Genomic DNA, 26609 nt, shown 5'->3' with positions numbered 1-26609 from the left:
GAAGTTGGGGTGGGGGGGCGACTTCACTCAGCTTCTGCTCTACTTGTATTCAAACTTTCTCATCTTCTTTTTGTGATCTGGAAAGAATCCACAAGGATGTAGAACCTGAAACAGTTCTGGACCTCTACAAAAAAAAAGAAAGAAAACACTTCTTATGTATACACATATGTGAAATGATGGATTCAAAGTACCTATAAAACTATGCAAGGAAGAGAAAGAATTCCAGTGATAATGTACATAAAAATATTTTTTTTTCATGGATTCTTCCTGGAAAAAGAAAAAACAACAAAAAAAAAACAGTCTGAAATGTCCCTGCGTGGATGAAAGTTAAGGGCACAGATATATGTGAGCAGCTGAGGTAGAGTGCACAAAGCCGGGGCTGACGAAGGGTGCAGAAGGTAGTCCGGCAGAGATAGCCTTCCCTGCAGCGGACGGGCAGTGTCTGGAGTCCTCCATTTCCAGATGCTCAGGTTTCAGCATCGGCCTCGGAGTCTTAGGAGAGTGGAAGCCATTGGTGAGGCGTGTGTCCGGCTGAGGCTCCCTGTCGCCATTCTGCTGTCGCTTGGCGCCTTCTGCCTCCTCACTGTGACGAGCCGTCAATGTTCTTGAGGGAAGACTCGGGGGACTTTCAGCTGCCGAAAGGTTTTGGAGGTGCTCCGCCTCTTCTTTCGGCGAACTCGGCCGACTCAGAGGGGAATACAGGTCCTCTGATAACGACGGCCCCCGGGTGGCGTTAGAATCCCGCTCGCTGCCCTCCTCCTTCTCCCTCCCACTGGGGTCTGACAACTCAGAGTGCACAATGACTTCTGCCTCCACCTGGTTACTGCACAGAGACGTGGAGAGATGATCATCTGTTTCCTGCAACACAATGAGGCTGCTGTTATTTTTAGGACTTTCAGCTGGCGATTCTCTTGAACCGTTTGTAAAGGTGACCTATTGCGTTCCTTGAACAAGTTAGGATAGGTCCATTTAGCTTAAACAAAACATTGTTCATTGCATTTTCTCGCATAAAAAATTTTAACGTTTGAGTGTAAACTCAAATGTTAACTCTCAAATGTGAAAAAGCCTGCACACAGATATGCAATTATACAACCTTATATCTTTGAAAAGCAAAAGTAGAGCCTCCTGCACAGCCAACAAGAATGCAGCCAGTGGTTTCTGAACGTTAAGTCAATAGCAAAATGCTTATATTTTCCAGCGGCCATTGTATAGTGTATACAGCAGTAAAACCAGCTAGCCAAACGTGCTGGAGCTCCACTTGGGTTGCTTAGTAACGGGCTGAGCTTTGCTGGGTGTTTATTTCTTTTTAAGTGCTTGGGTTTGGAAGCAGTAGAAACCCAAATGAAAGTACAGAAACGTCCAAAATGCTAATTTTCCTAATACCTCCGTTTAAACACATCCTACCAAAAGTTGATATGGATTCAGATCAAACCGTTTATCACTAGTATTAGACTCAACAAGAAACTGTAGCTCGTTGGATTATGCCTCTAGCTTTAAAAAGCGATTCATATGGGAATACTCCAATACACTTGACCCAAAATGTTGCACAAATGGAGTTAGAGGTATAAAAGTACGCAAAATTCACAGTTTGACATGTGAATTTTGGGTTAGGGTTTTTTGCAAGATATAAATTAATAAATAATAAATTGTGCAAGAAGTAAAACGACGCTTCAGCCTTTGATGCAAACGCAACAAAAAAAATGCAGAAAAACATACGTAGAGAGTGTAGAGCTGTTTTATCACAAGCAAGTTAGCCAACCAGCTGGAATTCCAAATGCTGGAATTCCAAAAGTGCTTCAAGACTGCATTGTGAAGGTGTCACAAAACCCCTAACATCTTAACCGGGGCGACTATAAATTAGCTTCAACGTGCTTTATTAAAGGAAAAGAAGCAATTAAGGTCAAAATCATTACCAGTAATAGTTGGATTTGCCCCTTGACATGAATATAATTATACATATTTTTTTTTCCTTTCTTTCTTCGGTACCAACCTTGTCCTCAACCTTTTCAGCCGTATAAAATGACATCTTGCGCATGTTTATTACCACCTCGTTAATGTCAGACATCTGAATGGATTAAAATGTTAATTAACTGGATTGCTGGCTGCAAATGTATATACAAATCTGATGCCAAGAGAAGAAAAATAAACAGGTGCTTTTCTTCACTGCTGAATTGTGAGTGTGAGAACTAAAAAGCAATTAGTATGAAGAAAAAAACACCCACATGAATAAATTGAAAAAAATAGATTACTGCTGTGATGGCCAGTAATAAAACACGTGTGACCTCACTAAGAAAGGACAAAAATATTAAAGGAGAAAGAAAAAATAAGAAAAAAATTAAATTATTATCATCATAAAGAATCTGCTGACAATAAAACATTATTTTTTGTCTGCTTTGAAGCTGCAAAAAATATGTTTCCATGTTCAATCCCAGACAAACTCTTTCTTGAAAAGAGGAAAACTGACATGTTGACACGCTTTAACAAAAAGGAAGAGGCTCATAATTGAAACATAAAAGTCAGTGTGCATCACTGGTTGCGTTACCATGCCGGTCGCAGTAATGAACATGCTGAGCGCTCCATTAATCAGCGCTGGAGACTCGTCTGTTATGGTGTCTCTGTATCGTGTGATCCTGTTGACCCAGTTATGACTCACAGAGCCATTCCAAGCAATCTGCGAGAGAAACAGCATATCAGAGGCTTCAAAGTGAGAATAGTCACTTTATCGACACATAAAAAAAAAAAGAAAAAAAAAAGAAAAACTACGTAAAGAACTACAGGCTTTCCCCCCCTCCTCTTCCCCCCGCCTCCCCTTGAAGGTTTTGACCTTCGGTTCAGGTGCAGGAGCATCGTCCCCTTCCCCCCGGATTAGAACTTGCCATCAGACTCTGTTCCTCTGGGTCTTTTGTCGGCTGCTGACCCGACTCCTGGGTGCCTGAAGGCATCAGCGTCTCCAGTTCGTGGCTATCGCTGCACTCGGGCCCACTGGCTGGAGCAGGGCAGCCGCCTTTCCTGCACTGAGGAGTCACGGCGGTGGAGCTCAGGCCTCCAGACGGCTCTCTGTGAGGGGTTGGAATCTGACCGTTAGACAAAGAGACCAACACTTTGGAGGCAGGTACAGGATGGCCAAAAAAAAAAAAAAATACAAAGACAACAAGAGATTTACAAACGTTAAAGAGGATATCATATGACAGCACATTTTAACTCCTGATTCACACATTGGAGGAATCGCAACAGGGAGGGCTTTAGAGAACAGAGGAAGATTAAAAGGTTTCCAGGAAATTAGAGACAACTACTTGAATAATCGTGAATTATTTGGATATCTATAAGCAAGAGATTATTACAATAAAGAATTCATAAAAACACTGGACTAAGGAGAATCTCATGATGTTTTAGTTAACTGTGCAACAACAATCCAATGACAATTACCAGGAATTAACAAAGACTAACACTCACTCAAGTGACGACGTAAAAGAAAAGATGGAGAGAGAAATAAATACTGAAATAATAAACAGGGGCACAGCAATGTATGTGAAAAAATATCAAAGTGGAGGGAATTCTTATGGAAAACTCACTCCGCTAAATTAAGAGTACATTTTTCAACAGGAGCCTTCTATGTTGATCAACATGTAAAATGATTGATAATGCCCAGGATCATATATCCAAGACATGTTCAAAGATAAAACTGTTTTAATAAGATGTAAAAAAAAAACTAAAAAATATTGGACAAAAAACCAAAAACCTCTTGCATATAATTTGCTTTTGAATGTTTCTTTATTGAAGGAATGATACATATTTAGTCGAAATTCTAATGAAGACTTACAATAACAAAGAAACAGGGAGAAGCAGAGACTCTAAACTGATGGGCTGGAATTAACGAACAAATCTACATAATGGAGAAACTGACAGGACTGTAAGAGGAAGAAGAGGAATCCGCTGTCTGAGCCAAGTTGATGTTCCAACCAAGAGCCTCTCACACAATTTTTTTTCTACGTTAAAAATCACAGATTCAGGAGGAAGAGCAGAGCTGCTTGACCTCCCGAGCAACGCTTTTATAACTGTCTTATGCAATATTAAAATCTCTGAAGGAAATGACTTTTATGATTTCATCTACTAAAACCCAAAGTTATCGAAGCTAACAGAAATAAACGCTTCTAGCATATCTTTCTAAAGAGCTGTCAAATACAGGAGTTTCCCTTATTTTTAACTGGATCACCGAAATACCCTTTTAGTTGGGCTAAAATTGATCAAGATCCACCTTCAGGCTGTTCTTAGGGATTGTAACTAAAATAGAAAACATGCGTAGAGCGTAAACACTGACCTGGGTTTGCTGTTTCGAAAGCTGAAACACATACAGAGGAGGATGCAAATAAGTCCCAAGCAAACACCGACTATGATGCCTGTGACTGCATGAATGTCCAGCTCTGGCAAAACAGGCAAAGCAGAAAAAAATTAAGATTAGGATAAACATACAAATTTCACAACAGAAGATGGGTAAAAAAAAATATTTCATCCTGCCACCGAGTTTCATATTTGACTTATAAATCACTAGAAACATTATTTATTTTAGCTTTAGGGAACACTGCAGTGGCTGGAATGAGGGCTAACTTGAAATCAGCACAGTTGAGACAGGATGGACTTATTTTTCACCTAAGGTAACGTCAATGCTTCGTCAAGACATTTGGCTGTATTCGACTCGTGGAGAGCAGACCTTCGTTCATGTTCATTCATGCTGGGTATTGGCAGTGTGGATTAGCAGAAGAGGACAAAAACAGATGGCAGGAAAACTCAGCCACCCACCCGTCTCCAGTTCCATTCACAGTGGCACACGCATACAAGATAACGTGTTGCTCTGTTCACTCGAAAAGTTTCAAAGTAAAAGGTAAGGAAAAGTGAAAGATCATTTTGTTTGTTAGACAGTTTATATGGTCCTGGTTCAACGCTTGCATAAAGTATTCAAACGTTCTCATTGATGTTTTATGTGATGGAGCGAAGCACAAAGAAGTGCACGATTCTCAATTGTTTCACAAATAATAGAACATTTGCAGGAGAGAGTTTCTAGGACAGAATATTATAATGTACCAGTTCAAGCTCAGACATATTGGATGGAAAACACCTCTGAACATTAAACTTCAAGTCTTGCCCCAAACTCTCACTCAGTTTTGAGTTTGTACTTTTGACTAAGGACTCATGATGTGTCTGCATTAACATTTGTATCGTTATCGATAACTAGAACTGGGCCGACTTCAATGTTCATCTCCGTTTGTTGCCGTTTGTGTTTCAGGAAGGGGAGTGGAGGAGGTTGGTCATGTGGCAGTGACAGTGATGCCACATGACTGTGGGGCGTTTAGCTGAAGCAGAGAAGCAGTATTCATACCGTACGTGGGCAGCGGAGTCTGAACATCCACAACGGGTGAAAAAGGCCCTGATCCCACTTTTGTGGAAGCTCCCACTTTAAAGAAGTACCGAGTTCCCCCTGACAAACCGCGGACCTCCACACTAAAGATGCCCCCTGAGAAAGAGAACACGAGCGACACCAGCTGTGACACAAAGAGCTGCGTCCAGTATCTCGACTAGGAACATGTTTCAACGCGCAATCGTTACTAGAGAACATACCATCCTCAGAGAGATTCCTCCACTCGTCTTCAGGCTTGCTCAGGTTGACGGTGTACAAGATCCTGTAGCTGACGATGATGCCATTTGGCTCCAGCGGAGGGCGCCAGCTCACCAGCACAGACGAAGAGTTCAGAGCTCTCAGCTGCAGCTCCTCAGGTGGTGTGGACGGCCCTGAGGGAGACAGGAGGATCAGGTAAGTCATCAGAGCCCAGAAACGAGGCCTCACACAGCTGGGGGGTGTTTATTGTCTTGGTGAGGGATTTGACTCGCCGTGCGACAGCCATATGTGTCCTCATGTCCCTGCCACCTGGGTACAAGAGAGGATATACTATGAGGGCAATAGGGGGGAGAGGCTTAGGCGATGACGCACGTTGGAGGAGAATGTGAAGAGGTTAGCCGGCGCTATGACGACATAACCCCACCCCTCATTCAAATTCAGCAAACAGGGGCCATTGGCCATTTCCACGCCTGAGCGCTTAATTAGTCAGCCAGTTATTAGCAACTGCTGCCAAACGCAAATCTCCATCTGATCAGTTCATTTATTGGTTTGCTATCTGCACGTAATTACTTCCACATATAACATGATCCATCAAACTGCCAGAGGTACACACAGTGCAGATTATTCAGGCCTCCAAAAAGAAAGAGCAAGGTGAACTTTTCTTTCACTGGAACAGAAAAAAAGATGAACTTCAAAAAAAAAGAAAAAAAGAAAAAAGAAACACTCACCGACTGTCACTTGCTGCTTCTCAGCAAGAAACATTATCAACTAAATTTCTTTAATCAACTCACTCAAAGGAAGCTGTGGATGAGTGTTGGAGTCAAAGAGAGCCAAAAGAAAAAAAAAATTAAAATAAAGAGCTGAGACTTTTTAAAAAAATATATTTTTCCACCAAGTGGATGCAAGACAGTTCATACTTGTCGTATTTGTTCTGCTCTGAGGATACTCACGGTCAGGCAGGGTGGCCTCCACCACGGTGCCGCTGAAGGGTCCTGCAATGTTCACTCCATTAGACCGCACTGCCAGTTCATAGTGGGTAAAAGGCCTCAGTCCCCTGAGCAGGATCTCCAAAGAAGAACTGCAGAACATCAACCAGTCAGTCAACGACCGTACCATGTGCTTTGCACAGCTTTCATGTTTTCTCTCCTCACACAAAACCTTAAATGAATTCTATTCTATATTTGTTGTTGGGATTCCTATGGAGCATTTTATTTGGCCAAAAATAAGTCTGAGCAATGTCTACATGATTTATGGACATCTAGGATAGAGCTGAGTGACATTTGGTGGAAAAGGTTGTTTAGAATGAGTTCAGATGATCCTTAGAACCCAAAGGATGCATTTCTGCCAGCCCGGTGAAGTTTGCTTTAATCAAAACTAATTTATTTGTCTAAAAACTCTGGTTTGTTTGGGGAGGTGTGAATGCACACTCAAAGTCTGATGCAGACTAAAAAAGCAAACTCTGGCCTGACTAAAAACAGAGGTCTCGGTACATGCTGCCCAGTGGAATAACTGCTTTTTCAAACACATTTGGACATATAAAAATTGTAACCTTTATTTTAACAATACTGAAAACTGTCTCAGACACTCATCCCGATCTTCCCACCTGGTGTAATAAGAGACCAGAGAGGCGTTGGTGGTTCCTGCTGGGCTGCAGCGCACTGTGTAGTTGATGATGCGCACGTTGATGAACCGAGGTTTCTCCCAGCGGAGCCAGACGGAGGTGGAGCTGTTGGCCGTAGCTTGGACGCTGCTGGGCGGCAGCGGAGGGGACGAGGACGGCCCAGAAGCTGCAACACAAGCATGCGATCAACTCCATGCAACGCCAGAAAGTGCAAATGTTATTCTGGCGCCATCGACATGGAGACGTCACGTTGGGTTCTTTTACTGTTTAGAGATGCATGTCTCTAAAGGAAGTCTTACGTCTTCCATGGATCTTATCCGTCCTTCCCTTCCACACTGCAGCTGCTCCATCTTTTTGCTTGTCGAATGCCCAGACCCTCACCTCATACTGCCGGTCAGGAACTAATAAAACGCAGAAGAAACATCCGGAGAGACGTACTTTAAAGTAGTGTTGCATTTTCTCTGACCGATACGAGACGAACGTACAAAGATCTGTCAAAAACGGCGTATTGTTAGATTTTAGAAACGATTAACATCTTACCGAGCCCCGTCAGCAGGTGATGCCTCGCCTTCTTCCGAAGCCTGATGGTGTGTGTGTGCGGCGTTCTGTCTCTGGTGGTGAACCTGTCGGTTTCTGCTTCCCGATAGGAGAGCTTGTAGCCAGAAACCAGCGTGTGATTTGGTGAGGGTTGCCATGTCACATTCAGAGTGGTCACTCTGGTTCTGACCTTCAGCTCAGAAGGAGCAAAAATCACTGGAAAAAGATTTTATTTATAAAAAAAAAAAAGTCAAGATTAGCCCATTACAACACTTTCCCCCTTCAACTCAGCTTGTTGAAATATGCTAGTACAACTTTTAAAATATATCATTTTGATTTTTACATTATTTGTGTGATCGGTTTGAGCCAAAATCAAGATTAAATTATGAATTTGGTTAACTGCTCAGCCTCGTTATGGTGTTTATCATCTTCTGGTTGACAACAGTTTTTTAACTGAGTTTAGGTCGGGTGAGATTGCTGTCCACTCAAGCTTAGTGATAAAGTACATTATAGTTTTCCAGAGGGACCAGGTGCCAAATCTAGTTAGAAAATAAAAATAAAGAGTTTGAAGCATGAAGTGCTCTCAAACCTCCTGGTAGATGGACGACCTAACATTATTCAAACATTGTTTTCATTTATTGCCATAATCCAGACTGTTTCTTTAGTTTTTTTGAGTATTAACAGGTATGAGCCTCTAAACTGAGGTAATATTTAATATTTAAAAGCCTTCTGTGTGACACGTTGCCTACTTTTTGTTTTCAAAATGACGTACGAAGTAATTATCGTATCGCAAATGGGGACACGAGTGAGCCACGCAGTCTCTGACCTGTGCTGTTGTCACTGGGGCCGCTGCGAACTACTGTCTGCTGCTGGACCCACTCAGACGGAACGCCGAAGCCCACAGCGGTTCCAGCTGCTATCCTCAGTCGGTAAACCTGGTTTGGGCGCAGCTCCCTGAGCGTGAACTGAGTCTCGTTGCCTCTCAGCTCCACTGAGAACACAGTGTCCTCTGTTGAAAACAAAGAGCACAGAGCACAGAGCCACAGGGGCTTTTGAAAGAGAAAGTGGACAGGTACTGTTTTTTTTTCCATTATTGTCTTTCAATAATGGAAAAAATTCTATTTTAGATAATTTTGCAAATTATTTCTAAAATAGATGTGCTGTTTCTGCTTTATATTATCTACGGAAAATTGTTACGGAAATAAACTCCACAGAGAATTGGGCTGATAAAACTAACCAACCTGTAACAAGCAGACATTGGTTTAATTGTTATTGTTCTGCATCTCAGAAAAAATAAAAAAATAAAAAATCTTCCACTGGATAGGGCTTGCATTGTTCCAGATATGGACATGGTTGTCTGGAAATATGTTAGGAGATTTATGATGAAGTATGAATTTTTAATGGAAATGTTTATAGTACCATCTATAGGCAGAAGTTATTCTAATGGCAACACTTTTAATGAGTTACTTACGGTGTGGTCGATGTGTGGTGGGACCAAGAGTGATTTTAATTTCATGTCTTATTTCACCGCAATTGTTAAATTATGTTTTTTTCTTTGACACTAACATCATTTGTAATGGAAACACAACAATAAGGCAAATTCATTTTAATTTGATCAATATTAGTTTTAAATAATATTAAGGTGTAAACACTGTTCTGAAAATTCTTAACTCTTGACATGCTAAGAGTTCATGTGAGAGGGCGGGGTCTCAGGGACGGACTCGGTAGGTCGGGCTTTGGACCCGTACATAACTTCCTGCAGTTCTAATTATTATTGCTACGTTCCACAGATTAGTTTTCAGTAATTCTCAGTGGGTCACAAAAAAGTGCCGAGCTCGTCAATCAGTGAAGATTACTCACTCTGATCCAGCGCACTGTAATCGACGCGGTAGCGGGTAACGGCCCCTCGGCTGTGCTGGGAAGTCAGCGGCTGCCACACCAGCCTGATGTCAGTGGGGGACGTGCTGGCGACGGAGAGCTGAGGAGGTGCGCTAGGAACTACAAGCGGAAAGGAGGAGACAAGCCAAGCTAATTGCCGTGCACAGTAAGACAAAAAACGTTGATAGAGTTTGACAACACAGCAGTGTTTAAAAAAAAAAAAAGAAAGAAAAAAAGATCCATTTGTAGAAGCAAAATGAAACTGAAAAACAGAATGTGAACTTGATTTTGCCAGTGAGGTAAAATTGAAAGCATTTTTGCATGGGCAGCACTGATTATTTGCGAAGACCTGCAGCCAAACATGTGTTCCCAAACCCGGTTAAACTGGCTAATCGCTGTCCACCTCTGAGTAGACCTGAATCACTCAGATGCAGCTGAAACACAAACACGCCTTAAAACATGCAGGATGAAACGCAGCTTTTCAGTCCGAGCACAGAATGACCTTACTTTGTAATTCTTTGCTTCATTTATGAGTTTAGTTTAATTTGCCTTTTATGAAGGTTGAAGTACTCACCGTCCTCAAGCATCTCTATGGTTATCGGCAGCGATGGAGGACTGGCTCCCATGGGCGAATACGCCACCACAAAGAAAGTGTAGGCAGTATGGGGGAGGAGCTCTTTGACGAGATACTCTGTGGTGTCGTTGCTAACTGCAAACGAAGAGTCCTGAATATCTGACCCTAAAAAGAATGAAATTCATATCAAATATGTGGATTTTTCTTTATTTTTGATTTTTTTTTTTTAGCTCCTTACCACATCCTCTTAAAAACACCAAACCTGCAGTGAATTGGTAGTGCACAGAGTAGGCAATGATTTGGTCTGTGTTGTATTCGGGTTTCTCCCAGGAGAGCAGGGCTGTTGTGCTGGAGTGCGGCGTAGCAGTCAGGTGGCGAGGGAGGCTGGGGAGACCTTCCTTCACGATGACCGTCAGCCTGGCCGTGGCGCAGGCTGTCCCGAGCCCGTTTTCAGCGATGCACTGATAGTAGCCCGCGTCCTCCAGAGCCAGCTGGTTGATGAGCAGGACCCCAGGGCTTTGCACCTTCATCCGCCTGAAGGACCTAATGGGCTGGCCGTTCTTCAGCCAGTGCAGCACTGGGAATGGCTCCCCAGAACTGTTGCACAGAAACCTGGCGGTGTTCCCCCTGGAGAGGGACACAGACTCCGGGGAGTGCACAATCACCGGAGGGGCTGTTCAAAGAAGAAAGTGGAGAATCCTCCAGAGTTATAGCTCAAATCCAGACTGCAGTTTTAAAGAAGAGCTTAGAAATCCTTGTTATGCACACACACACAAAAAAAAAAATCTATTATTTTACATTACACTCTTTCAAAATATCATGCTTACTTGTTTGGGACAAAGATGCATTTTTGAAAATTTCCCCATTTAATTCATGTTTTAAATTACATTAGGCCTTTAATACTGTGAAGATGTTGATGGTGACTATCCTCACTCAATCAGCTCTGAGAAATGTCTCAAGGTAAAAGTCAGCATATACAGTAAATGATGGTGTAACATTACTCTTACCAGCAACGTGCAGCTCAGCAGCAGCAAAGACAAACTCTCTAGTTTTGGGCTTGTTGGCTCGGCAGACGTAGACGCCGGCATGGTGACGCCTCGTGTCCCTAATCACCAGGTTTGTTGCCAGGACGATCACGTCTGTGGAAATGGGCTTTCCGTCTGATCAAAAAAAGAGAAAGCGATGTGGAGGGTCAGCACAGAGAAACTGCTGCTGGTAACTGACAGGAGCAGAGGTCTTTATTTCAGTCTTACAAATGCCAGAGAAATGTTACGAAAGGAAATACTTTGAAGAACACAGGACATCGGATCGGATGGGCTAGGGTTAGGTTTGGGTGCTTAAGGTTTAATTTGGTTTTGGCGTTAAGGAAAGGTCTAGCAGGGACTGAAGCCTCGGGGCATTGAATGACACTAAGCGGACTAGACGGGTAGCACCAGAAGCTGTGAATAAAATACATTTCCACTCACTTCCAAAGTGAGTGGAAATCTTTGAAAGTCCTACCTTGTCTGCTCCATGACACCAGTGGTTTTGGCTGGCCTTGTGCCACACACTCCATCACAGCAGGATGGCCGAGCACCACCGTGGCATTCTGCGGTGGCGCAACAATCACAACTGGGCCTGGGCTGTCAATGGAGCCTGTAACAACACAATAGTTTATCTAGTTTATATACTTTGGATGAACATTATTATACCACTTTTTAGACTCCTGTTCTTCCAACCCAGAAATGAAATTAGACCAGAGGATACTTAGCAACCCTGAACAGGAGCCCCTAGTTTAGATCATTAGATTATTTTTCTTCTTCTGCTCTTTCCTTTGATTTGTTATTTCATTTGTATTTCCTTTTAATTCCTGCAAAGCACTTTGTATAGCCTTGTTGCTGAAAATGTGCTCTATAAATAAAATTACCTTTACCTTTAATATCGGAGTACACTTCAATATAAGTATTGCAAAGACAAGATCTTATGCTTTAAATTTGGTGTAAAATGTTTGTAATGTTTCAGTCTAGAACTGCTAACGTAATCTAATTTAATATTTCTTTCCACTGGACATGTGAGTGATAACAAAAGACTTCTTCATTCAAAATTACGTACTTGCAACGTAGCTCAACAGATTCAATGAGCCACTACCCGAAAGGCTGAAACAGGAGGTGGTGTGTTAGTGACGATGACACCTGATAGTGCAGAGTATTTGGCCAGAAGGTCGAGCCGAAGAGAAGATTGCACAGAAGAATAAGGCTTTTCAAGGGCCCCAAAAGGTAAACCATTATATCAGGTCATAGAACGGTTTCAGTTACCGTTAGCGACAAAGAATGCTATTCAACAAAAAATGTCTTCATGGGTTTAATAAGCGCTCGTTTCTTGATCACAGCAAAGTTGCTGAGGTCCAGCAAGTGTTAATGAAAGGAATAATCTCAGCAAAAACGGTCTCGCATACTGTAAACACATTACGCATTAATCATTAACATTATGTGCAGCAAACCTTGGTGATGCAAAAGGCTTTAAGTGGGTCATGCTGCCTTTGCAACAACTTTCTAGCAGAGGGTGCCTACAAAGTGATGGATCTGATAGGTGTGGGTGTAGTGCACTGCCAAAAATAGAAGCCGTAGCAGAAAACAGACTGGAGAAAAACAATGAAAACCTCTGGCAGTGCCTGTTGATGTCTTAAGTTTTCCTCAGCTTCTGAGGCATTTCCGTCTATTACTTCAACACAAAACTGCTGAAGCGTTCCTGTGGGCGTTGAGCTATTCCATTCATGGCGCTGAAACGGAGAGGCGATAGCATTAAATCTGACAGAGGCCTAATGTAAACAGACAGCGTTGCCAAGTGCCTCCATAACGTTTTGAAAGCAGCGAGCCATTTTCCAGGAAAACCTGAAAACATGACCTCTCTGCAGTTGCAGATGAAGAGGTGCATTGATTTATGCAAGTCAAAGCACTAAATGCTGAACAAATCTCTGAAAGGCACAGAGTGTACGCGTGTTTTCAACACTCTATTCCAAATCATGCTATTGATTTTGCCTCTGTTTAAGGTAAAGGAAATCAGCACTATTGTCCCTGTGACAGAAAAAGCAACAGAAACATGCCTCTATGTCTACCGGACTGTGGCACTTAATTTAAGGAAGTGTCTTAGTAGCTTTAAAATGTACCTCTCAACATATCTCAAGTATCTACAGTTTGCATATTTTGTCAGCCTTTGCAAAAATGATGCAGTCAACAACAGCAAGCCGTATTTATGTGCCGCTTTATCCCACCTACAGCAGAACTAACTTGGAGAGCAAAATCAGCTGTGCTGCCATGATTCTGTTTTTGTTTTTTTTGTTTTTTGTCACCTAAGAGTTCAACACATTCTCACTTTGTAACTTGATTTTAGAGTTACACTCAGTCAAGTCAATCAAAAATATCCCTGAGTTCCTCAGGGATGTGTGCTCAGTTCTTTGTTCTTTACTCTGCTGACAAATGACTGAACTCCCCTAATTTGCCACAAATCAACTCTTCAGTAATGGAAACGATACAACTGTGGTTTGACTCATCAGCAACACTATGTGGACGAGTGACTGGTCTTTACTGGCAAATGTCCTTTTTATGTACTTATATTTTAAAAGTCTTTGCTGGGAGAACAGATGTCAAATTCCTTGTTTTGTGTGCACAACCTTGCAGCTGATTCTGACATATTTGGAGTTATTTTTTTCTGTCTGGAGTGATTTTTCCCCTAGAAATCTCACGGGGAACTCCACCCTTACTGAGGTGAGAATGGCACGTATTGCTTTAGTTATTGTACTGGGGTGTTTTCAACCTTGTGGATGCATTATTGTAATATTTCTTTAGGCTGGCCACACCAGGAAGGTTCACTCCGATCTAATGTTTTCTTTATTTGTTGCTCTCACTGTTCTTTGAAGGAATCGCAAAGTTGTAGAAATGTCTTCGCAATCCTTTGTGAACTAATAGACGTGATTTATATTGTTTCTTGACGTCTTTGAGATTTTGACGTCTTCCTCTTTGCCCCTCAGGCTGAATCTATTTAAAGGGAATGGTTGATTGTGTGAGTCAGGCAGTGATCAGGCTTTGGTGTGACTAGTGTAAGTCATTCAATTAATGTTTTTAGTCACGAAGGCAATCACATTTCACTCAGGGCCAGGTTGGCTTGGATAACTTCCTTTCCATTTAATAAATACGATCATCATCCATGGTGTTTTTTGTATGTTTAATATTTACTTTGGTACATTTTGAAACACTTGAGTGAGGCCAAAAAGCAAAAAAAAAAAAAAAAGTTACAATTTGTTTTAAACATCAACCTTTATTGTGAAAGCCAATAGTTCACTCAATTGAATAACAATAGGAGACTGAGATCTTCAATACGAAGAAAAAGCCAACAACCTGACAGAAGATGAATGTTGCCAATGAACTCTGGCAGAATAAAGACTTCTGCATATTTCAAGCAAAGTAGTGTTGAAGGACAAGCACTTAAGATGTAAATGACTCTTGTATGTAACAGGATTCATTTACATTGAAGGTAAAGCTTTACAAATGAAATGTTTTTGATAAGAGACCATGCATCAATAAGTCATTTGTCAAATAACTTGATTTTAAACCCCAAAAATTATATTATATATAAATGTAGCTACCCCTCCCGACCCCACTGAGGGACAAGGGTGAAGGAAAATGGATGGATGGATGGATAAATGCAGCTAATAATCTTCTGCTTAAAATCGAACAGAAGTAGCCACGGCTTCAAATGCAAGGAAGTTGATCAAGTGTAAAAGGAATCAATAGCATTTTAAGTGGAATATGTTAAAACTTTGACTTTCTCTGTTCATATGTACATCAGCCTTCATGCCTATTTTCAATAGTGAGAGCAATCAATGCCCTTTGACTTCTCCGCCTGCTCCAGTTTTGGACATAGCTGAAGAAACCCAGCAAGTAACACTACCCTCAGGAAACTCCTGACGCTCAAGTTCTTGGAATACTTTAGCTGATGGTCAACAACTCTCTATGGTATCGTCTGACCCACGTAGGTATAGAAATAGATTCTTCCATGTCCAGAAGGTTCGTATTTGAGGCAGCTGAAGCAAGAACAATTTGTTAGACTTTGGATGAGCTAAATTAAGAAGTTCCTCAATCAAAATTGGGTGTCTGTTATTAGCCCTTAAGTTGTCTCAATTAATCATTATTACATTGACGTGAAATGATACATTTCAGTTTAGTTAGGGTGCGTTCACACTGCAGCCTGAAGTGACCCTATTCCGATTTTTTTGGCAATTCCGATTTTTTTGCCAGGGCCGTTCACACTGCCAGTAAATGTGACCTGTATGCGTTCTGTACGGGCAAACGACCTGAAAGAGTCCCGCATGCACACTAGAGTGCGCAATAGCGTCAGCGTTCTCAGTGTTCTGCCAACTGCCATAAAAAGAAGAAGTGCTCAGTGTTTGCGGAAGTAAACATGGAGGCTAACGGTGGAGCTTAGCTTACATATTTGAAGTTGTTGTCCCGCCGGAGCAGCATATTAACAACATAATCCTCATATAATCTGTTGTGTTTGTTGTTTTTCTTCCCGCTTGGATGTATCAGGACGCAAAATAGTGAGATTTGTTGAGAAACTGTGAAGTTCAGTTCAGATGAATGCGACCTGGACGTTAGGTCGCATTTGAATCGGATACGAATCGGATATGGGTCACATTCGAAAAAGAATCCGACCTGTGCTGTTCACACTGCCATGAAAAGATCGGATACAGGTCGCATTACGTCAAAAAAATCAGAATTGGGTCACTTCAGGGTGCAGTGTGAACGCACCCTTAGACTCACCAAATGTAGTCGTATGCAAGGTTTTTAAAACACATTCTTCAACAGGAGACATTTGCACCATTTCCTTGTTATTTGATAGTGTCGTCATTAAGCGACTTTACAACTAAATTGCAAATATAATTAGGGTCACTTTCAATTGGAAGGTCCCTGCCCAAGTTTAAAATTCCAGAATGATGTTTTTAGATATCATTTCAATATTTCTACATTATGATCGGTGAAACAACTTTGGTAATTGTCACCAGCTGAAAACAGGACATGCTTAGTCTGAATTCATGTAAAATTGTGTGTGCCTATTTTGATCAAACATATGCAAATACATCCGGTTTGACCTGCATGAGGTATCCAATTACATTAAACTGATTTTCTTGAACTAATCTTTTTTAAACGCTCAGGTATTTCAAAAATCATATCCCCTGGTAACAGATACTACAACACACAGCTACCCTATTAGATAAGGATATCACGCTCCCTGAATAATAAAGCCAATACGTAGTTAATAATTGTATTGTCAGCATGCAACCTTTCGTGTAGTGCCACATTAATGTGATTTGCTTAGATGGATGACCTCCCTGTTGCCACAGTGTGAAACCAGAGGGCAGCTCTCTGAGGATCCGCTGAAGGTGAACAACAATCCTGAGTCACCTTGAGACGCAGAGCGCCGAGGATATGAAATGTCACTGAAACCGACACAGAGTTGATGTTCAGCCTGTTCAAGGAATAATATGGAGACTCAAACATTGCATTTTTAGTAGCTCAGCAGTTTTATTGATCAGTTATATTGACAATAATTGATATATCTGTCAGAAGTAACTCTCACATGAGGTTAGACATGATATCCAATAGGCAGATAGTTTCCAGCAAGTGCTGACTGATAATTTTGTATTCTTAGTATGGTTTTCTCCCCCTTCTTTCCTTGATTCTGTCGCCTCCCTTGCTGTGCTTTTGATTGTGTCTGAGACTTACTTGATTCTGGTCATCTTATTTAGCTGCAGCCTAAAATGAGCAGCATGACTCTCCAGCGGTGCCTGATTGTCCCACTTGGTCAAGCTGCCCTAGCTCTCATGAATGCAATATTTCAACAGGGCATATTTTTTACAAGCTACGTTTCTTACAGTAGCTTGTAACTCCTTTCGCTCTATTCACCTTCCTGGATTTTACCCAAGGACTCTTAAAAGGAAAAAAAATAAAGCTCCACTTGAACCAGGTTTCCTATTGAAACACGACAAAGCAGAGCAGCAGACCTCACCTGTCGTGACAATGAGTCTAGCTTCGCTGCTGACGTTCTTCTTGGCAGAATTGGATGCAACACAACGGTAGAGGCCCTCATCCTCTTTAGTCACCTTCAGAATCTGCAGCACCCCATTAGGAAGAGAAATGAACCTGTTGCTCCAAAGGGAAAGCAAACAAAGAAAAAAAAAGAGAGAGAATACAATAAATGACTTAGTACACTGAACCATGAAGCAGCAGGCTGATGAACTCTACTGTTTTGTAGTCTTCCAAATTGGTTTTTCATGTAATGGAGATTTGACCTGACAGGACTTCAGTTACTAGCTGTACACTAAAACAGACATTTACCTAACTGTGTGTGCTGGTCTCTCTTTTCTGGTGAAACAACCCTAACACACTGACACATGGACATGAAGCTGTGCTGTGATATTAGGCAACAAGATGTTAGCACGTTTCTCCAATGAGCCCCATTGGATTGATACCAGGGGGGAACAAAGGATGATTAAAGACCTCCAACAAGTTGTGCTTCTAATTAAACCATTTTTCCCCCTTTTTGGCAGGGTACCTTATCTTGTTGAACAAGGCTGTCTGTGAATGTCGTTTGAATGGTAGGATGCGCATGATGTGGGATGCAATGGATTGAAGCAGTCATGGAGTCCCAGCGTCACTCTACCTCTGCGGGCTTAACCTTCCTCCCATACAGCATTCAGGCGCCACATGGTTCCCAAGTTAAGCAATGCACATGGTCTGGGTTATATAAAAGCAAAGCAATTTGAGCTACAGTTGGCTGTTGGATCAGACCACACGAGCCAACCTTGCTGCTTGGATGCAACATTGAGCCTTGGCCCGCCATGAACCACTGTTCCTTCCTTGAACCAGTTCTGGTTTGGATTCTGCCCAAAGCAGAACAGGAAAAAGTCCACAAGAGCTGCAGTTTAAGAGATGATCTGACCAAGTCAAAGCCTTACGCTCGCCCATTTCTTCTGCTTCTACATCATCAGGTTCCTGGGGAAAACTTTCACTTAAATAAATCCCACCTGCTGGCAGGCGACAGCGAACATAACCAAACCACGGCTACCTTAGCGGATGCAAAGAGGACATGAGAAAAGTTTAAAATGGAGGCTGATTAAGGAGAGGCCGTGAATAGGACAAGCAAATAACAAGAAAAGATGAACATGATGAGCAAAGGAGAGGGTGAAGGTTAACAGCAATTGAGGACAAGGAGATAATACCTAAGAGATGGCAGAGGGTCTGAGTAAGAAAAAAAAAATCACCTAAAAGCAAGAGGTAACAAAAGGAAGGGAAAAAAAGCCTCTGTTTCATCAGCTATCCTTTGACTGATTTTTGTGAGAGGCCCATTAGTACGGCCTGGGGAGGGAGAACCACATGGCACCAATAAGACCTCTTAAGCAGCAAGCTGTCTGGAGGTCATGCTGCAATATAGCCGACATTAACAGTTCGATCTGCGTAATAAGACCGAAAAGAAATTCACTGACCCCATGGCCACAGCAAAATGTCTATTTCGCTAAGCCATAAAGGAGAATATTTTTGAGAGCACTGGCAAGGGAGATCTTTTGAGGAGTCGCATATTTGAATTTTTTTATGTATCTTTTTTTGTTTTCCTTTGAGCACACAGAAGACTATTACAGACATGTTATGTTTCCACAAAAGTAATCTTCAGAGTCCCTCTTAAACATGTCGCTTTTAAAACAAGCCCTGCTCTCAGATGTCCCCATTTATGCCGGTCAGGTTTTTGACCAAGAGAAAGAAAATAAATCCTCGACTCAGCTTTTAAAGGATTGTATTCAACGTCCTGGCTACATCACCCTAACACTGAGCTGTAGTGATGGAAAGAAACATGACCGTTCAATAGGAGCGGACAGTTACCAAGCGTCAAAGATGAGTGTTTTTCTCACTGCCAGCAAAGACATGCACAAACATATAAATGTTACATTGTCTTGTTTTCACTGAGGTCGACCCCTCAGCAAATGTAGATCCACATTAGTTGCAGCGAACATTATCATACTTTTTAAAATATGCTTGCTGATATTGGTCATGAGCATAAGGAAACATATAAAACACATATTTTACTATGTTTCATTTTAGTAAAATAAAATATCTGAATCTAAAAAAAAGAGAGTGTACTCTGCATTTCAGTCAATTTCATGGAACCTTTAGTTGCAAGTCGTTTGTTGTTCGTTTCTTGTAGTTTTGCACATCAAAAAAAATGTCAATTCTTCTTTGCAGAAAAGCTCTGCCTCTGTCCTGAGAGCAGTTCTAATGTTTTGCAATGAATTCTCAAGTGGATCCAGGTCTGGACTTTGACTGGGCCAGAAAATGATAAGAAGCTAAACAATTTTGTTGCATCTCTGGCGGTATATTTACTGACACTCAGCTAGATGGTGGATCTCTACTCCTGTCTTCGGCCTACCTGAGTAAAATGGTCCACCATAATTTTTCAGATATTTTTCCCCTAACAATTTATAAAAACCTGGACTCTCGTCCTTCACACTCCAAAATTATGTGCTACTCTGTGCTGGTCTATCGCGTAAAATCCAAATAAGATGTGTGACTGCAATGACACAAAATATTTTTTGCAAGGCACTGTGCAGATCTCCTTTTACCAACAGCATCTGCATGAGAATATGAAATGCACTTCGGTCTAACACACAGCTTACCTCGTATCGTCGGTGATAGTCACTTGGTCTTTTTGCCATGTTATGATAGGTGTGGGTACTCCCTCAATCTGGCACTCAAACCGAGCAGAACCCCCGGTGGTCACTGTTTGTGGTGACGGCTCCTCAGAGAAGCTGGACAGACCTATGGAGGGAAAAGCACCAATAATGTATAACCCGTTGAATGAGGTTAAAACACCAATATAGGATCGATAATTGGTCGATTCATTGCCGTGTCATTATTTGGTTTAAAATGGCAACATGGTTTCAAAACATTTGGTGTCTCTTCAAACCAGTTTGCAATTTCTATGACACAAGTTATAACTCACTTGTCTTTGCAGAGACCTTTAAAGGTACAGTTTTAATTTAAACTAAAAGAATATGTGTGCCTGAGGAGTGATGTGAAGCACCAGATGGCAGCAGTGAGTAAAGTCAGTGAACCTTTGACCTCTTCCAATCCCACATGCTGGTGGGGGTGAGAAGAATGAACAAAACAGCTCCAAGTGTCCCCCACCACTTCAGCTTTAGTCCTGACTGCGATGAAAAGTACGGGGGTGGATCAAAAGAGAGAAAACACATAAAGAAGACCGAGGTGGGAGACCAAAGGAGTTTGAAAAAAAAAATTAGTACAAGCCAGCAGAAAACTGAAAACCCTAAATAAGACTGGTGCAGATAATGAAGCTTCTAGTTAAACTCACCCTACAAGGGACTGTGAGAACAAACAGGGAGGCGTCCGGATGAGATTCTCAAACATTCTGCCAATTTCGGTGACAGATTCTCTGTGTGAACAGATCTGCATAACTAATTCAGAATACAATTGTCCGACTTGGTGTCAAAAGTGTTCAGCGAAACCACGCATGCAGTTTTTTGAGAAAACTTTCAAGCTAATCGCCTGCTGGCAGATGTTTTACTGTTTCACAGAGGACATCTTTCAAACACTTAGGACAATACTCAGATGTAGCTATTTAGTATTGTATTGACCTCTAACATTGATTTAGTGACCTCTAATATTTTACACTGTACTTTAAACATTTAAGATATAAATTGTAGACATACAATACATTACAGGCGCTGCTGTTATGGTAACAACTTGTGAAGAGGACAGTGATATTCCCTATAAGTGTTGCTATAACAATCAGTTGGGAAAATAAAAAAAAATAAAAAATGCACATCAATGTGTTTTCTTTGCTTCAATTTTTTATATTATTTATTAGGTAACTTTCCCAGGATGGGCCGACTGAGTAAAATTACACCAACAGCACAGCAAGGACTCATCCAACAGGTCACAAACAGACCCCACAACAGCATCCAAAGAACGGCAGGCCTCATTTGCCTCAGTTAGGGTCAGAGGTCACGCCTCCACCATAAGGAAATGACCTGCATGGCAGGGTTCCAAGGCATAAATCACTGCTGAGCAAAAACAACATAAAGGCTTGTCTGAGTTTTTCCAGAGCACGTTTTGAAGATCCCCGAGACTTTGGAGGAAACAATCTGTGGGACAAAAGCTGAACTGTTTGGAAGGTGTGTGTCCCAATGCATCTGGCGTAAACGTAGCGCCCCATTTCACACAGGGAACATCATACCAACAGTAAAACATGGTGGTGGCACTGTGATGGTCTGGGACTGTTTTGCTGCTGCAGGACCTGAACGCCCAGCCAAAACACACCAGCTGGATGGCTGAGGCAAAACAAGATGAAGACTTTGGAGTGGCTTGGTCAAAGTCCTGACCTGAATCCTGTTGAGATGCTGTGGCATGACCTTAAAAAGTCCAACACTCCTCTACAGCTGGAAACGACCCACTGCAAGTCATCACCAATGCTTGATTGTTATTATAAAAACTGCATTTTGTGTTGACTTGTGTTGTATTTGACCAATAAGTAAATAGTTTTTAAGGTCAGAAACAATGACGTGTGGCAAAATATGCAAAAAAAATAAAATTAAATAAATCCCTGAAAATTGTGAAAGTGGGAAACATTTCATTGATGATTAACCCCTGGCACTTCCTGACACATTGCTCTGCACCGTAGCCTAAAATCCCAGAGTTCCGCACCACATGCGGAACCGGCGCCTGACGCGATGCCAGACTGTCCGAGCGTGGGCGAGCTCGTGAGTCGCGGGGGTTTTGGGCAAAGCTGCTCTTTACCTCACAGTGTTCGGTCCGCGTCGGTGCCTGCAGACACACTCCTTGTGTTTGCATTGGTGGATTAACTTTGTGTATCTCCTCTCTAACGGTGTGTGCACACGAGGGTGAATGACAGCAGATAAGCAAGGGTGCACAGCAGCAAATGTCAATGAAAAGAGAGAGAGAGGAGAGGGGGTTGTTCAAAGAGGGCCCTTTGCCCGTATCACGATGGGACAGTGGTGACTGGCTGGCCTTCCACCTCTGATTCTTTCAAAGTAGAACTGTGTACATCTTTTTTTGTTTGTTTTTTTTAGGCTCTCAGAATTCAAGATGAAATTCCACAGCAGATCCATCCAACACCCCAGTGATCACCCAAGGTGGTTAAAATCTGACAGTGGTGACAGCAGAGGTAAGTTTTCATTGACGTTCTCACAACAAAGGCGAGATTCCAAAACACAGCTATAAATTAGGATGGATTTTCAGGTGTACTGTAGCTGCAAAGCTCATAAAAATAAAAACGGACCAAATTGAGTTTATCCCTTTTTCTTTTTCTTGTCTCTCTTGACTTTCCCCCCCCCCTGCTCTCTCCCTCTCTCTTTGTCTGTCCCCCTCTCTGTGCCCCACTCTTCGGCCCCTCGGCTATCAGATTGCAGCGTTTTTCCCCTCCCCTTGTGCAAGCAGATAATTCCACCCGTGACCTCTTTGCTACCCGGCTCTAGGGCTGAGATTGTGAAAGCTCATCAAGCATACCTCCAGCCTGGATGGGCTATTTGTAAAAGCTACCATGGAGCATGTGCAGCTCGGTCAGTTCGGACACGCGAGAAGGAAAGCCCTACAACGCTGCCAAAAGGAAGATTTTTAAAAAAATGTCTCCTTTATGGTACCACGCAGGTGTAAGTTTTGGGAAAAAGATTTTAAAAAATTTTAAAAAGCCATCTTGGTTTGTAGAAGGACATCATTAAATACATTGGGATTTTACAAAACTGTCTCATAATTACTGTAGGAAACTTAATTACTTCATGTTTAACAAACACACTGTACCTGGCCTCGTTTGTGTTTATTTCCCTTCTGCAAATCGGCTGTCTGCTGTCTTTGTCTACACACTGAAGGAGAAAAGAAAAAATCCATTGCTTTCAGAAACTGTATTTAAAAAAATAATAAATAAATTAAAAAAAAAAAAAGGAGCGAAAGTCCTTGTCCGTCTCTATGCTTTTCAGGGACAAGCACATGATTCATACTTACACGGTGACTGTGAAACCAGAGCAGGTGGCTCTCCTAATGTGTTTTCACAGATGTGATCTCTGCTACATTCTCTCATCACTCTGATTCCTGCGAAGACACCGGGGGGGACGGGAGGACGAGGAGGTCTGCTCGAGATCCGACCACCAGGCAGACCGGCTTCGGCCTGCCTCACATCCAACGCCTTGTTTCGCACTTCTGGTTCGATTCAAAAACCCTTCACACACAGACTGAAAGATGCACCGACGCTGTGCTCACACTCCGGAAATTACGCGTGTTGTCACAGTAACATGCGTAATGTATTGTACTGTGGTTTTATACGATATTCGCTACCAGACATTTTGCGTGTATTTGCGAAGTGAAAGTAAAATGTGACGCTTTTATTTATTTAGAGGAAAATGTGATATTATTTGTATGGATTTGTATTTTGTCCCTTTAAACCTGATTCCCCTACAAACAGATCCACTTGAACTAGTCGCCTCATGTCATTGGTAAATAGTGTTGGAGTGTAAAAAACTTGAGATTTGGGTGGAAATTCATCTTCCAGTAGGATTATCCTGAACGTACAGTCAGGAAGTTACAATGGACTATTTCAGATCTGAGCAATTTCACAAGTTACACTGGACCAGTCAAAGTCTACACCTAAATCCAATTGAGAATCTTTGGCAAAACTTGAATATTACTCTTTACACACACTCTTCATCCTTCCCCCTCCCTCCCCCCCAACTGAGCAGAAGCTGTATTTGCTGTGAAAGAAGTTTCTACAAAAATGTTACCTCAAACAGGATGAGTACATGTGAATGCCCACACTATTCAGTTTTTTTTTGTTGTTGTTTTTTTTTGCAGTAATATTTCTTTAACATATAAATCTCTGCTGCCTTTATGGAGAGGTAGAGGAGTTTTAAGCTTAAATAATTGCAATAAAATACATTGAAGATTGAAACTGTAGTGTAACTACAAGGGGTGTGGATCCTTTTGCAAAGCCCTTTCATTATGTTAGAGGCTGTAACTCTCCAAATTCTCCTTTGCTTTTTTTCCACCCTCTGTAGCATTTAATCTAACATCTCCCCCGCCCCCTCCCTGTTAGTACTTTAGTCCTTATTGTTCCCCAAAGAAAAGAGCTTCATAAATAAGCATGCAGCAGCTGACAAAAGACAGCAGATCCACATTGGATGGTGTCTCGTCTTACACAAAGCTAATGACTGAATAAAGAGCAGAACTCTGGAGTTTGAGGGAAAGTCAGTCCTTCGGTCAGACAAAAACTCCTATCTATCCCCTGCTGCTTCATATCACGATCTTCCAGCTAATTGAAAAATGGTACGGCTTTGTGCGAACCTGTGGGGTCAAGAAACACGGTCGTCCTTCAAAGAGCAGAAGAAGAAAGCACAAAGAAAACAACTTTTTCTCCACACGCTAAGGGAGAACAAGTGTCCGGCTGCAGAGGACAAGTTATTATTGATGCACAGATAAAAAGGCCGGTCATCAAGAAGCCAGAATGCCTTCATGCCAGGCGATAAACAGATCAAATACCTAAATGTCAGATTTTTTTTTTTTTTTAAACTGAAACACTGGATCAAAATCTTTACCACTGAGCAAGACTGACATAAACTAAGTTGCGTAAAGGAGGCGCACCATGTCTAGCTGCTAATGAATATGTGCTACTTACGCCACATAAACCTTTACAAAACGACTGGTAAAGCTGGAACCAAAGGTTGTGTGAATTTTCCACTTAAACGTACGGGATTCTCCCACTTTGACTGTTTCCTACAAGTTGACAGCAACAAAATTGTTTCCAATCTGACTCATTGTGGGCAAGAACTTCCATAATGCCCTCCTCTAAACAGCTGCAATGCAACTGTTAATCATACCAAAATGCCAGATGCTTGTACTTCTAACTTACAGCCTAAGATCACAATTAGAGCTGCCTAATAACGTACTATATGTAATGTGCCAGATCTGAGGCTCACATAACACTAAAAGTCCTTGTTTAGTCACCGCTGCAAACAAACACGATGAACCAGTTGTCAAAATCTGTCAAGCAAGTTTTGTTGTATTTAGTTTCTTTATCATTCTTTCCTGAAAATGACTCTCAAATTGAACAGCCTCTCTCAACCTCAGTTTTTACTGATGAGGAGTGCGTGAAGAATTAATTATGACCAACATGTGACAGGAAGAAGCTGAAGTCGAACCTATAATCTTCCGATCACAAGACAACTGCTCTGCCCACAGAGCCACAGTCGCCCCCATGCTGGGATTTATTGGATTTAGAAGTTAGAAGCCAAAATGGATCAACATGAATTTTGGTGTATTGTTGGCATCCTTTGACTCCTAATAAGGCTCTGGTTTCGAAATAAAAGAATTTAAAAAAAGCCATTCATACAAAGTTTGGGTTAAGATTTTGTAGAATAATTATCAGCATGAAAGTCACTGTAAGTTGGGACTTTCAATGTTTTGTGCCACTTTTAATTTTTCTTAGTGAAATGATGCATAGTAGTTTGGTGTTCAAAAGGGACAAACCCACATTGAAACTGTTTACGAATGGATAAAGTGGCCTAAAAATCAACCAAACACAACTCTGAATTTCTTGCACTACGTTTTAAGATAGAGTCCATTTCAGAAAACCGGTCAATTTGAATGATCTCTGCTACTTCTTATGAGAAAAAGAGTCAAATATCCAGCTAGAAATCAATCAGAAGCTTGTTGATAGCTGGCTTCATCACGGAAAACTTGCATAAGAGAAAATCCACAATGAATTCAAATGTGTGCATCCTGTTCCACCCAGATAAAAAAAAAAAACACAGCTGAAAAGGATCACTGGAGTCTGAATAGAGCCAACAAACACATGCAGACAGACATCATGTAAGGCTCATCTGCAGACAGGTCTGAGCCTCAGCCTTACAGGAGCTAAATTACAATCTTCAAACGACAGCAGAGTGTTCTGTGAATTGCGTGACACCCACTTGCAAGCAGCACGTTGACAGTCCGGCTGGTCAGGGCTCCGATGGCGCTGGCACTCACGCAGCTGTAACTGCCCTCTACGTTCTGGGGAGGCTGGCTGTCTGCAGAGGTGGGCGACAACAGGAGGGATCCGTTGGTCAAATACCGCAGGCGATCTCCCGGCGCCTGCGGCAGGAGCTGGCCATCCTTGAACCAGGTGACATTGAAAGGAGTGTCGCTGGACCCCAGGTTGCAGTCCAGCAAAAGTGGCAAACCTAGCTCCAGAATCACATGGCTGGGCCCAGCACCACAGCTCAGTTCCACCGCCGAAACAGGCTTTTCTGTGTAGGAAGAGAGGAAAAAACAGATCAGTTCACTAGGATGTACCAT

At 41.9% G+C, this 26609-nt stretch overlaps 1 protein-coding gene across 1 annotated transcript; it reads right to left on the bottom strand.

Annotated features, from left to right (window-relative positions):
* igdcc4 (immunoglobulin superfamily, DCC subclass, member 4) lies at positions 1 to 26609 on the bottom strand. The gene is made up of 19 exons (XM_016669936.1): positions 26243 to 26609; positions 19925 to 20066; positions 17266 to 17405; positions 11722 to 11856; positions 11229 to 11381; positions 10484 to 10894; positions 10222 to 10386; positions 9630 to 9767; positions 8596 to 8778; positions 7773 to 7985; positions 7532 to 7633; positions 7215 to 7398; positions 6562 to 6689; positions 5614 to 5784; positions 5375 to 5509; positions 4319 to 4421; positions 2877 to 3057; positions 2543 to 2671; positions 1 to 858 (listed from the first exon to the last, which is right to left on the bottom strand). The coding sequence occupies exons 1-19, from the start codon at positions 26607 to 26609 to the stop codon at positions 328 to 330; spliced, it is 3711 nt and encodes a 1236-aa protein (XP_016525422.1). The 3' UTR covers positions 1 to 327.

The sequence above is a fragment of the Poecilia formosa genome, unplaced genomic scaffold, assembly GCF_000485575.1.
Source record: "Poecilia formosa unplaced genomic scaffold, Poecilia_formosa-5.1.2 Scaffold29, whole genome shotgun sequence".
NCBI classification, from domain to species: Eukaryota; Metazoa; Chordata; class Actinopteri; order Cyprinodontiformes; family Poeciliidae; genus Poecilia; species Poecilia formosa.
Note: the sequence above shows the minus strand (reverse complement) of the source record. Positions and strands in the feature narration are given on the sequence as shown.

Coding starts and splice junctions, on each gene's coding strand:
- igdcc4 (XM_016669936.1), bottom strand. CDS start 26,609: ATGGTACATCCTAGTGAACTGATCTGTTTTTTCCTCTCTTCCTACACA. Junction 10,387..10,483: donor GCACTACCAATTCACTGCAG/GTTTGGTGTTTT, acceptor CATTCTTTTTAG/GGTCAGATATTCAGGACTCT. Junction 5,510..5,613: donor GAGGAATCTCTCTGAGGATG/GTATGTTCTCTA, acceptor TCTCTTTCTCAG/GGGGCATCTTTAGTGTGGAG.